Source organism: Delphinus delphis, chromosome 11 (assembly GCF_949987515.2).
Source record: "Delphinus delphis chromosome 11, mDelDel1.2, whole genome shotgun sequence".
Classification (NCBI taxonomy): Eukaryota; Metazoa; Chordata; class Mammalia; order Artiodactyla; family Delphinidae; genus Delphinus; species Delphinus delphis.
In genome coordinates this window covers 65,031,304-65,045,020 of record NC_082693.1, presented here as the reverse complement: position 1 = coordinate 65,045,020, position 13,717 = coordinate 65,031,304, and the positions used below count along the sequence as shown (strand labels likewise).

The following is a 13,717-nucleotide window of genomic DNA, read 5'->3' as shown; positions in this document are numbered from 1 at the left end:
TAGGTAGCTAGTAGACTGAGGAAGATTATTTTGTCCATGGTAATAACTGGCCCCAAATACTTTGGCAATTTTCATGAAGAGCACAGAAATTGCCCTTTTCTCAGAACTCATCAAAGTGTTCACAGGTATGTTGACAGGAAAACCACTTTAACCGCCTGGAATGTATCTCTTTTGGGTCTTAATTTTCTTTATGTTGCATATATGATGTAAGAAATATGCCTTAAATTTCTTAGGCCATTGTGATGCCAATCTGTATGGACAATTATGTTTTCGTTTATGTGAAAATTTAAAGAGCTTGCCACAGCTGTTCCGCAGCTAAGGTCAAAGAACATGCATTTCTCTAAAATGCACATTTAATGAAAGAATACACAGTTTCTCTGAATGAATGTGTTTGGAGGAGGCATGTGCAGGGTGTGGCATCGCACGTCCAGCTTTTCTTTATAATGATTGTGCAATAAAAAAGGGAGCTCTCTAACTTGCCTCATTTCTTAGATAGGAATCTCTGCTTCATATTTTGTTATATTGACTCTATTTTATGAGCTATAGTAAGTTTTATTTTTCTAAGAATTAATCTATTATGCTTGTACAGAAAATTTTAAATAATATTCTCATGGCCTTTTGTTGGATTATTTAAATTCCATATTTTCCCAGTGACTCTATTCTATCCAGGGAACAAGTGGGCTACTTCAACCACTACATTTAAATCTACGTTTTTGTGAGGATTTTTCGTAGCATTGGTGAACCAATCTAGTTCATTTTCTCCCTCAGAGCAACATTTATGAACATCTGTCCAGATAAATAAATGCTTCTACTGAAAGACACCCAGTTAGCACAGCTCAACATTTATTTTGGCAGTTCAAATAGAGGAGGCAGAATTCCATGTGGCAGGGGAAGAAGAGTGATAGAATTTTTTTATACTTTCTCATGATCTGATTACTGGCACATAATTATTATTGTTACAGCACTTGTTAGAATTATAAAATTATGGATCTGGAATGTACAAATTTCTTCTTGCCTCAAATTAAGTTCAGGAGATTGAACATCAGAACCTACTAGTGATTTTGACCAAACCATGTATGTGAACTGGAATCCAGACACTCGGACCCTCAAACCAGTGCTTTCTTCAAGTTGCTGCCTTTCCAAAAGTCTGCTGTATTTTTCTTAAGCTCTAACAGTAAGCTTATAAATCTGTATGAGAATCTGAGCACCACTTAGTAAGTTACTGCTTCTATTTGTAAACAGTAGCCTGAGGCAAAAAACATTCTTTAACAAGCTGCCTGACTTCCTCCAGGGGTTTACTAGAGGCTGGGAAAATGTGGTCATGCATGTTTCAGAGTGGCTCATTTTCAAGAGACAGACTTACTGGTCAACTATTAGAACTGCCCTCAGCCTGATTATGCTTTTGGACGCAGTGAGTATGTGTGTCATGGTGAAAAAAAAAATACCATGTCTTTCTCGTATCTGAGCTTCCACACATCTGAAATGATGCTCTTGTTTTATTCCATGGCTTTCTTTGGATTGAAATGTATCCATTAACATTTGTGTGCTTTTCTTTTCCATCCGTCCTTCTTCATCTCATGAAAAGCACGTCAGGGTAAGTTGAATCACAATGGCTGCTGAACATGTTTATTTTCAGCACCATCCTCTTTTTCTTTTATCTTTAGTATTTCTCTTTTCAGTTGTAACACAAGCTGCACTGCCTCTGACCTAAAATGAAAGTTGTGAAGTGTATTCATTTCCTTACCATAAAAGGAATCATTGGTTCAGAGAAATGTTGTTCACATTCAGATTAATCATGTTGTCCTTTCAGGCACTTCAATTTCTTCGGTTCTATTACACATATATCAAAAGGCAATCCAGATGACATTTCCCCTGTTTCTCAAGTCACTCTCTAGGAGTTAGTGTGACATTCAGTGAGGCTTAAGTAATAGCTGCAGGCCACTTGAGTACTTTTGACTGTGCTGCAAGGCTGAGACTACCTGTATGGTTTTCCTAGTGCTTTGCGGTTTTCCACCAGCATTATATTCAAGAGATAAGTTTATTTGTTGATTATTAGAACTACACTTACATGAAGAAGGTTAAATGCTGGATCTTCCCCAGAAGAACTTTTACACTTAGATTCCAAACTAATCCTTGGTTTTGGCTGAACCCTTTGGTTTTGTGTCTTCTTTTGTTTCCTATACTACTAGTTAATTTTTAAAGCTTTGAAAAGGTATATTACTAAGATTATTGTTTCAAATTTCAAATCCTGCTTTTTGAACTAAACTTAGAATTTGTTATTTATTTCTAAAACCAACTGGGCTTCAAAGTAAAACAAATTATGCATAATATTATAAAATATTACCTTCGTGTAAATGTCTGCATTGGTAACATGGTGAGCTACAAAACACTTTAGATCGAGAGAGGTTTTGCTTTTACATTTAAAGCAAAACATTTTGAAGGGACAAGTAAAATGGCTCCAATAAGATGCAATTATTCAGGAATTGTGGAGAGTGTCACTAATTGGCAATATGGATACTTTATATACCAATAAAGGTCATGTGCTTTGTTCATTAATATGGTTTATATTTGTTATATTTTTCCTACTCTAATTTTAAGTTATAGTTACTATTACTAATTATTTAACAATGCAATGTTTACTTAAGTAAGGATAATTTATGATATTAAATTCTAGGAAGTGTTCTTGCAAATGCAAGGTAAGCTGTGATTAGAATACTATTCAACTATGCTGGCCAAATGCAAGTTGTAAGATCTTACTTTTTAAAAACAATCGATATTCTGACATTGGATTTTTAAAGCATTATTTTCATGTTATCATGAATTATTGGCCTAATGATTTTAAGTTTCATGAGGAAATTGAAATAATGAACTTCATTCACCCATCCCTTTTTGAATGAAATATTGAAAAATAATAGATTCATAATGCATCAATATTTATGGACTTTAAGAAACGGATATAATTACCTTAATTGGAAAATTCAATTTCTTGTCTTGCACATGCTCCTGGAATTTAAACATTTTAAGACCTCAAAATCATTCCCTTAGTACAGTTGCTAAAAGAAAGCTTAGGAGGTTAAATGTCAGGAGAAGATAGTACAAACATAGTAAAGACGTGGGAAGATTTGAAGTGGAAAGAATATTGAATTAGGAATCAGAAGACAAGACTTTAAGCCCCAACTTTCCCATGTGTTTGTTGCATACTTTTGAGTGACTGACTCATATTCTGTGTACTTTCTAAAATTGCTGTCAACTTCCCAATACTCACAAGAGTATGAGAAGATATGAATAATCTCAGAAGCATAGAAACTATAAACTTCAAATCTGAGTTAAAGAGGGCTCAAAACTAGATGAAGCACTAAAGCCATCTAGTCTAAATGGCATCCATATAAACCTAAAAAATTACCAGTGTTCCTCCAGTAAGTCCCCAATTTACAGTCAGGAAGGGACTGGGAAGAAAAAACCACAGTGTCTTGCAAAAGTGAAATTGTTTACTGGAAAGTAATACAAGCCCCTCTAGTTTTTAATAACAGCATGAGTAACTGTATTGCTCCATCACATTTGTGCGTGCATGTGTGTGTTTATACCTTTTCAATGGTTTTGAAAGTGATTAAATTCAAAATAAAATGAGGAGTGAAATTATGTAAACCCCTACTCAAATTCACAAATAAATTAAATTTCTTTCCTGAGACCGTGCCCTCCATTTCAAGTAGCTTGCAGGGGAAAAAAAGGTTTCAACATGAATGAACTTTGGTTTTATGTAATTAAATAATTTCAAGCAACCTAGCATGTATTCTGAGAACCTAAATAAAACACTACTTAAATGTATAATGGACTTTTATATGCACTACATGTGAAAATGTGCCATAACAGGATACACAAACACACACACTTGCACTTACACACATACAAAATCGCTGCATGCGGTGCTTTCAAAATCAAGTCAACCTTGTTAATGTCGGATCTGAAACTCTTAATTTTATGGAGCTAACTGTGTTTACTTAGGTAATCAATGTCTGAAGCAGCTGATTAGGATTTGTAATATATTTCTGTTTAGGATAATTATGTTAATTAATATATACATTTTCAGCTTACAGAATTTAAAAAATTTGAAGTGGCACCATATTTCCTTCATATTTGCTGACCAGAATTTCAAACAGTTTCTCAAATATGTAATTTTAATTTTCATGGAATTGATCAACAGATAGAGATTTCTGAATGATGAGATTATAGCTCATTGTCTGGTTGAAATTTGAGGAGATCATGTTCTATTTACCCTCTTGACGTTTATTGGAATAAGATACATTTTATAATTAATAATGGTGTGAAGTCTATGTAAATTTACTGTTATATTATGTAGGGAAGATTTATTCTCTGTGCTACACTTTTAAGAAGTAGATTCAATTGTCAGATTATTTTGACTTATATTTCATCCTTGGTTCTTATCGAGCTACATACTTATTTCTCCCGGTTGTATCAGTGAGTACTTGTTGTGTGCCTCAGTAAGTAAATAAGCCCTAAAGATAAATTATTCAACCAGAGAATTACTTTGTATTACAATAATACAAAATTAATTGAACTGAAACAAATTACAACAAATTCAGCTTTTCCATCCTGATTGTATACATGGGGCTAACCTCCTTCCTCTGGCCAAGATTCAGAGCCTGTTTGTAGTAGGGAACAGCAAGAAAAGAAAAGTCATAGCTCTTTTTTTCTCTTACAGGGTTGAGGACTGAAATGTGTGATAGTGAGGGGGTAAAGACTATCAATATTAGCCAGGAAGTCACATAAATGTATGCCTAAATATGAATGAAAAAAAGGAGAGAAATAAAGGTGGGAAACTATCATTGTCTTTAATTCTAACAAAGAGGTGGTTGTTACTCTCTTCCTTTTACGGTTATGAAAAGTTCAGAGAGGTTAATTAGCTAAAGGATAGTATGGGGTGTTAAGAGGCTGACTGTGTGACCAGGTGGCTGGCACTCAAATTCTGACTCTGCACTCACCGACTCTGTGCTCCAAGCGGCCTCTTTTCTTCAGTGTCCTCATCTGCAAATGTGTATCAATATGTATCTTATTGGATTGTTGTGAAGATTAAATGACTTACACATATAAAGCACTGAGGATAGTGCTTCACACATAGTAAGTGATATATGCATGTCAGCTGTTATTATCTGAGATCTAAACCCTAATTTGCCTGCATATAGAAACTTCGGTCTTTCAAACCATGATATTATATCTTAGAAAGATATGAGGTGGTTCATATGAATAAGAGAGCACATTAGATAAAGTTCTATTATAGTACTCACTGTATTCAATTGCAATACAACTTATTTAATTACATTTAAATACAATTTTAAATGAGAAGTATAGTAAGTGCAATAACTAGAGTATATACAAGTTGTAATATTTTTGTAGAAGAGAAAATTAATTCTCCCTGTGAAAGGTCTTGGCATCTTAACAGGAAGGGTAAAGCATAAATTTTGTCAGAAAGATAAGTGTGAGTTTGTCACAATTATGATGCGAAGAAGGATGCTCTAGGCAGAAGAAAAAGGCATATACAAAGTCATAGAGGGTAAAACAGAATGAGGTATTTGGAAAATGGCAAGTATTTCAGTATTGCTTGAGCAGAAGAAGCTGGGAGATAGCCAAGGGCCAGATCACCAAGGGTCTTTTTAGTTGAACTAAGAAATTTGACCTATATTTTCAGTTGCCTGCTTAAAAACCTCAAGGGGGAGATTTTTAAGCAGGCAACTCTTACAAAAATATTTGTGTTTAGAAAGGTCTTTCTGGAAGTTGGAACAAGGATGAGAGGTAGGTAATACCAAAGGAGAGGCAGACTCTGGGAGTTCATTTCCATGATCTACAAATGAGAATTTGAACAAAAGCTTTGGTAATAGTTGATCAATTTACAAAATGTCATATTTAATGTTAGAGAGGGCACTTTTATTTCTTCCTGCAGCCAATCTGTGTAACAGGTAAGCAAAATTCTTACTTCTTTTTAAGATGTAATAAGTAGTTGGATATTAACAAGGACATAGAATACTTAAAAGCTGCCCTTTGATCAAGGATCCTGGATGGTTGTCAGCACTGAGAGTTCATGGATTACAAAATAGCAATCTTGCAAAAGATATTCTTGGCTAGATCCTGCAAAGAAAAATGCATGGTACAGTAGAAGAGCAAACTCTCATCTCCAGGACTTTAGTCTTGGGTGGGAGATGAGGCCCATGTATGTGCTGCTCATCAACCGTCTTTAGAGCAATGCTGACACTATGAGTTTCCAGATTTTGAAAGATAAAAAAGTCATTGTGGGATCTGGGATGATCAAAAATAAAAGGAAGTTCCATGATTCAGGCAAACAGTAAGATTTTGATAGTGGAGGAAGAAGAGAAAGAACTTACCAACTCTGGAAAATGGTACTTGCAAAGACGGAATTATTCATATTATTTGCCAAAGTAGGTTTTCAGTTCTAGTGAAAAATAAGGAAAGATGATTAGAAAGGAAAATCAAGACTAAACCGATTTCAGTCTTTGTAATCCAGGTTAAGGATTATGCTCTAGGCATTCGAGGAACCATTGAAGGGTTTTCAGAGGGTAGTGCAATGATAAATAGCTCACGTATTGGCTATTTCCTTTGTACAAGTCACTGTTGTCATCACATTACATATATTTTCTTATTCAACTCTCATGCCAACCCTCTGAGGTAGGTACTGTTATCAACTTCATTTTACAGATGAGGAAACTGAGGCACAAAAAGGTAAAGTGACTTGTCTTTGGATGCACAGCTAAGAAGGGAGGGCACCAGGAATCCAGCCCAAGCATTCCCACTTCAGAGCCCACTGCATTACCTACTTTGCCATGACAGCAGATTTTTTTCATGGCAGTGAATTGCAAGGGTAAGAAGCTTGGAGAGTGGGGCCAGTTAAAAGACAGAAAAAAGAATAATGGCAGTGAAAATAGAAAGTGAAAGAAGATAAAATGCAAAGTATGAATGGGAAATTGACAGGCATTAAATGGAGGGTGACTGAAGTGGCCAGTCTGAGTGACAAAGGAAATGGTACCGTGTGGTATTTAGACAGTCATGTTGCAAATTGGCCGTCCCAAAATAGCATCCTAGACTAAGTGGTCTGAGAATAAAGTCTCTTTTCACTGACAGCAATGAACCATCCACATTGGGAAAAATATGGAAAAGGAGACTTTCCTGTCCCCATAGTTTATGAATTTTTGAGTAACTAATGAATTTCATTTCTCAGAGTTTTATCATCTTATTGAATTTGTTGATTTACAAGTTGTTCTCCCAAACTGTAAGGGTACGAGAACAGGGACTTTGTATGCCCCCGGACTAGGTTTGGCAGTCAGTCATTAGATTTTTGTAGACCTACCATGTATCTGGTTTTTGTCCTCAAAACAAAAAATAAAACTGGCTAAATCTCTGACTCAATAAAATGTTAAAGATATTCTAGGGAAAATTGTTTAGTACTAAGGGGCCTATAAAAATAAGTAGTAAATATTGCCCCCGGGTCCAGGGTAGGATGGCTTCTGAGAGGAAGTATTTTTGTTGTGTCTCGAAAATCAAGATAAAGTGAGTGGAAAGACAAGACAGGAAGGTATGTGGATGTTGTTTAGTGTGAAGGAAACAGAGCTTAGAAATGTAAGCATACTCTACCTATGAGGTCAAGACTGAAATAATTGGAGAAAGACATAAAACCTGAAAAGGAGGAGCCAGACATTTCTATTTGGATGGAATCATTTAAGCAAAATCATACTTGCTTAAATTAGTCTGGATTAGTATTTAGGAGCTACAAGCCTGGAAAATACCCTTGATTTATTTACATTTTTAGACGTTCTCAATCCTTTATCTAGAAATCCTTTGGTGTAGACATTACTAGGCTGCCCACACTTCGTTCCTGTCTTCAGAGCAGGCACAGGCAAGTGCAGGCTGCCCTCTGCACATTTCTGTATGAACTTGCCAATTACTCACACACCTGAGCATTCCCCAAGTGCTGGGCCTTCTTAATGTGTCACATTCCATTTACAGTAACTCACTGACACCCTTATCAAGAGAGTCTGAGGCCTTTGGAGGGAATCTAATGGTATTCTTTATTGCAGACAAGAATGTGTTCCCTGAAAATACTCAGTGACTCACAAGTTTTTCTGATTCAAAATGACCTTCCCTTACAATTAGTACTTTTCTTTTTTTGTTTCCACACAGGAAATGACAATCCTGTACCTGAAACTTCCTCTAGAAGGAAGTGCTACTGAATCTGGTCTAAAACTTAAAACAAAAATGGGTGCCCTTAACTATAGTAATGTATAAGTGATTTGAGGGGAAAGGATGGTTAAATATTAGATTGTCTAAAAGAAAGGAAAGAAGGAAAGAGAGGAGGGAGGGAGGGAGAAAGGAAAAAAGGGAGGGAAGGAAAGAAGGGAGGGAAGAAAGAAGGAAAGAAGGGATGAAGGAAGGAAGGAAGGAAGGGAGGCAAAAATGTTTCTTCAGGCCTGAATAGAAAGACAGTAATTTCAGACGCAGATGTGTACTGGGGAATGTGATCATGACATCGCTCTGGAAGAACTGTCACTGAACCTTTGAAAAGGTTGAATCTGGGATACAGAGAGAATGCATAAATTTCTACACATGCACTGGACGAACAGAGAACACCAGTATATACAAAATGCCTGTTTGGGCCAAATCAGCTTTATATTTAGTATTTCTAATATTTTTCTGACAGTGACTTCAAAATATCTAATGACAACAAGCATGGCCCCATAAAATTAATGCTATACATGCCCTTAATAATGTTATGGAATCATCATGTATTAAACTCAGTGATTTCCAACAATTAGAGCATTACCCATATTGCTTTATTTTTCTAACAGTGCCTCTCTCTCAAGCCAATATGCCCAGATATATGTCTCTTATAAATTCTGTATAATGCAGACTTTTTTTTTATAATAGAGAAGAATTAAATGTAATATTGCTTTGAGAATTTCAATGCATTTCTTTACATAATAAAAACTGCCCTTGGGTTAAGGAAAAGCAGGTCTGGAGTTAACATCATGTAGCACACAGTCCTAGAGTAAAATCCAGCCATCCACTCCAATCTGGCCTGTTTCTCACAGTTTCAAGTGTGTCATTTCAAAGGCCTCTACTTGGGATTTAGCCCTGCCAGCTGAGGACCAAAGGGCAGAATCCACTGGACTTGAGCCCCCTTATTTCATTATCTTTGCAAACTCTTACTAAAGTTAATGTGCTATGAGAGTTTGTGATTTAAACACAATAACAAAGCAAAAAAAAGGAAAACTTTCCCAAGGTTTACATCGTCCAATGACTTCTCAAACAATTGTGTGATAAATTTCTGTTCAAAAAGAGAATAGGATTATTTGAACACACTGGATTACCTCAACCAGATTCCTATCAGGGGTCGCAAACCAGATCAGACTCTTACAATCGTGTGGAATGGGTGCTATGCTGACAAAGTGGCTAAAAAAATGGACTAAAAAATACATTATGGGATGCAAGTTGCTGAAACAAGAAGCAGCTAAATGTAAATACTGGCTGACATGTTCAACATTCACAACTATTTACAGAGCACCTCTTTGGTGCCTGACTTTGTTCTAGATGCTTCAAGTGCACTTCTGAACAGAATATGTATATGAAACATTGGTCCTCCTTGAGCTTATTTTCTTTCATGTGATGACAGATTGAGGAGTAAATGACACTGTATGTTAGAAGCTAAGTGCCATGGAAAAAAAATAAGGCAAGGAATGGGGATAAAGAATGTCTGTTTGCTGTTCTGGGAAGGAGGGGAAGAGATATTCAGAGGGAAGGAGACATTTGAGTGAAGATTTAAAGTATGTGAGGGAGTAAGGCATGTGAAGATAGAGGGGACAAGCATTCAAATAGAGGGAACAGCAGATGCAAATGTCCTGAGGCAGAAAAAGGCCTGGGCTGTTTCCAGGGAGCAACAAGGAAACTAGTGTTGCGGAGTGAGATGGGAATTGAGTCAGAAAGATGAAGAGGGTAGGGTGGATCCTATCAGCTGCATGAGCTTTTATTCTCAGTGAGACAGGTAGTAACTGGAAAGTTATGAGCAGAGAAGTTACATTATCCAATTTAACTTTTAATAGGATCACTCCAGCTCATGTGGTGCATTTTTTTAATAAGGAACTAGTCAGAATTAAAATGTTCTAGTTTTCTAAAATGGCGTATGTACAGTTCATGTAATTCACTTGTGAAAATGTTATGTGCTTCCTAAGTGTTGAGTGCATATTGACTTGATTTTTTGCTAAATGTAGCAAAAACCAGTTATAAATGTATACTTGTTTCTTCCCCTTTAATGCCACTCACCTGTCACATAACTGGAAGTATTTTTTTTCCCTAATGGATATAATATTACAACTTTCAATAATGCTCTTGGCTCTGTGGAAGCCTACTCTAAATTTTCTTGCACGTATTCTGTGCTCAGTCCTGCCTCTGCCCATCCACCCTTACTGCTCATCCAGATTGGAACATCATCTGTAACTCCTTCCCACCAGCCCTTCGAAGTCAGTTCAGTTGCTTCAAAGCCTTCACTGATCATTTCCATTGCTACTAACCCCTTCTCCAAAACCCTCACCCTCAGAATATGCATCACTGAGTTTTGGCATCTAATTGTGCATTGTACTACGTTTTTAAACAATTTCATGTGTTTGCTTTTTCTACGTAACCAGGGATCTCCTGGAAAACTGGGTGCATGTCTGTATTTCCACAGGTCTCAGCTCACAATAGGTGCTCAATAAGTACCTGATGGTTGGTTGTTTAACCCTTCAACCCATTTCTGTCAATACATCTGTCACAGTGAGACTATGCTATTCAAATCTGGTATTCAATGAAGGAATGTCACTGGGAAGCCTGAGGGAATGGGTGAGGGTAGAGCAAGCCAGGTGAGGGAGTCCCTCTAGTTTCACCTTGGATTCATGGCACCAGTGTTGCTGTTCCCTTTCCCAGGTGCTGAATAGCTTACACATGCTTCTTTGCTATCCCATGAAATGAAAGAGCAGTTGATTTATGTGTCTCTTCATCTACTATAACTTTAATTTTTGTTTTGCCTCCCTGTTTCTTTGTCACACTGCATTTTTTTTGGTAGCATCCATCACAGACACGGAAAGCTTTTGTGTTAAAAGACATTTTTGTCATATATTTTAACATATTATAGTCCACCACAATAAACAATTAATCCGTTGGTAGTAGGAAATAATTAAATGCTTCATTTTGGAGTTCCTAAGCATGAAAGACACACAGTCAATATAAAGCAATATGTGTAAAAATGTGTGTGTAGGATCAGTGCATCTAAGGAATAGAGAATGTATTTTCCAATCTAGTCCTGGCCAGGTATATATCAATTTGAGTTTCAAAGAAAACAGAAACTTGCTATTTCAATCATGAGCGATCTGAAATTGGTTTTGTAGATGGATGTCAAGGGTCAGTAGTAGAAATAGTGATTAAAGATGCATTTGTCAAGGTTCTTTACAACTTTTTGTTATCAGAAACAACCATTTGTTGTCATTGAGATGTTTTGCTTTCGTTAAAACCAGTAGTGATTATAAATGGAAATAAGTGTACTATTGAATTTTACACCTTACATTGCTTTGTAGTGATGGAAGTCAATTTACCTCGGAGTTCTCTTCAAATGAGAAGTAATTTTGTAGTCTATACAAAAAGCTAACTCCTAAGATAGCCACCTGGACCCAGAGAGCATACTAAAATCAAGCATATCACTTGAATGGGGCTAAAATGACCAACTTGATCTTCTGCCTCTATAAACAGGCATTTATCTCCTACTGAAATAATAAGGGAAACAGGCAAGACAGATGGAAGAAGCCTCATTTAGATCCTGTAGTGCATGCCAGAATACACATATGTGGGCCAGTTTCTTGTTTAAGGAATATGATATTTGCTGATAATAAAATTCAGCTTCTTAGTCCATTAACATTTAATGTTTGACTTTTAGTGAATAAGTGTTGAGGAAAATTATTTTTAGATGTCAGTGTTTCATTTCTAATAAAATCAATGGATGATTTGCATGTATTATTCAAAGGAAGAAGGATTTCTGTTATTTCTGTATTAACTCATAAAAAGCTTATAAAGGATTATTGGGTTTTTAAAAAATATTGTCATTAAAAATAATCACAGCCGTCTTTTCCCATATTACCTGACTAATAATCTTTGCTGTATACTTCAGGCATGAACTTCTAGAAGAAGCTCGGAGAAAGGGATTACCTTTTGCGCAGTGGGATGGGCCCACTGTAGTCGCGTGGTTAGAGGTAAGAGAGTTAAACCAGAAGGCTCTTAATCCAATCACTGCTAACTTGATAGTATTTTTAGAGACAAGTAAAGACCGGTTCCTGACATCCTAGTTTTCCAATAGTCTTGAATAACTTATAAAGAGAATATTTGCTTCATCTAGGGACCCATGGGCATTCTTGTGATTTTACTCTGATGTTTTCTTGCGATTGTGGCAGAAGGAAGCAGGCTATGAGATAAAAGAAAGTTTTGGTAAATTCTATCTTCTTCATATCTAGAGTAAATCAAGAAACGGTTTTTGAGTGATACTTCTGTTGTTGCAAGAAAACACGTGTCCCAGTACATCAGTCCAGAGCCCTTCCTCATCAGCAGGTTAACAGAGAAGAGGCATCTCCATATATTTAACACTCTGTCTTATCCAAGATATTGCTGCCGTTCCTTTGCTTGTAGTATAATTCCTGAACCTAGTTCTTTAAGACTAGGGGCCAGCTAGATTTAGACATTTGGAGCTATGCAGAAGAAGATGCATTCCCTTATTCCCTTCTGTGTCTAGACTGAATGTTTTAATGAAACAAAAATTGCATTCAGCATTTCCTGCATAACACAAGGGTCTGGAAAAGTGAGTTCATACTTGATCAGCTTGGAGGCAGCAGGAGCAGACCAGGACAGTGAACGAAGTACATATTTGACCACGAAGGGCCCCTTCATACCACTTATCAATAGTTTTCACTGCCCCTTCCATTCAGTTCTCTAGTGCGGGCTGTTGGTAGCTGCTAGGATATGCTGATGTCAAGGCAAAGAAGAATACAGTCAGCCCTCCCTATCCATGGGTTCCCCATCGTGGATTCAACCAAACACGTTCAATCCGAGACAGAATCCGAGGATGATGAGCCTGTGTATACCGAGGCCCAACAGTAAGGGACTTGAGCATCTGCGGATTTTGGTATGGGGTGTCCTGGAGCCAGTTTCCTGAGGGTACCAAGGGACTGACTGTATGAACTTTTCTTGCTTGGCAGAGGCAATTAAAACCCATTGTTTTAAAAGGTTTGGGATTATAAAGTTGTCCACCTTCATTATCATATCACATCCAGAGCTAATGAATTAATCAATAAGGAACAATCAAAACTCACTTGAGTGTAAAAAATAATAATATACACATAAATATAACAACATGCTGCATTTTTTTCTTGGACTGAGTGAAAGAAGGCTGTGTCTTGCTTTATTTTATTCTTTTATATCAGTCAGGGAATTTTTAGCTTATTAGTGATCAGAGCTGCTTCTTCCAAATATTTCTTTCAACTTACTATATTTTAAAAGTCAATTATAAGACAAAATGCATAAGAAAGCCCACCTCAAAACTGAGAGCAAAAAAAAAAAAAAAAAACTGAGAGCAATTCTTTGTTCAGTTTCACTCCAGTAAAATGAGCTGCAGTTTGACAGA

The 13,717-nt window shown here is 36.5% G+C and overlaps 1 protein-coding gene across 1 annotated transcript in view; it reads left to right on the top strand.

Moving 5' to 3' along the window:
- PPFIA2 (PTPRF interacting protein alpha 2) overlaps positions 1 to 13,717 on the top strand; it is a 333,651-nt gene that overhangs the window by 283,651 nt on the left and 36,283 nt on the right. Inside the window, exon 20 of the mRNA XM_060025306.1 lies at positions 12,215 to 12,296. Coding sequence (XP_059881289.1) covers positions 12,215 to 12,296 — 82 coding nt within the window. The remainder of the gene's footprint in view (positions 1 to 12,214; positions 12,297 to 13,717) is intronic.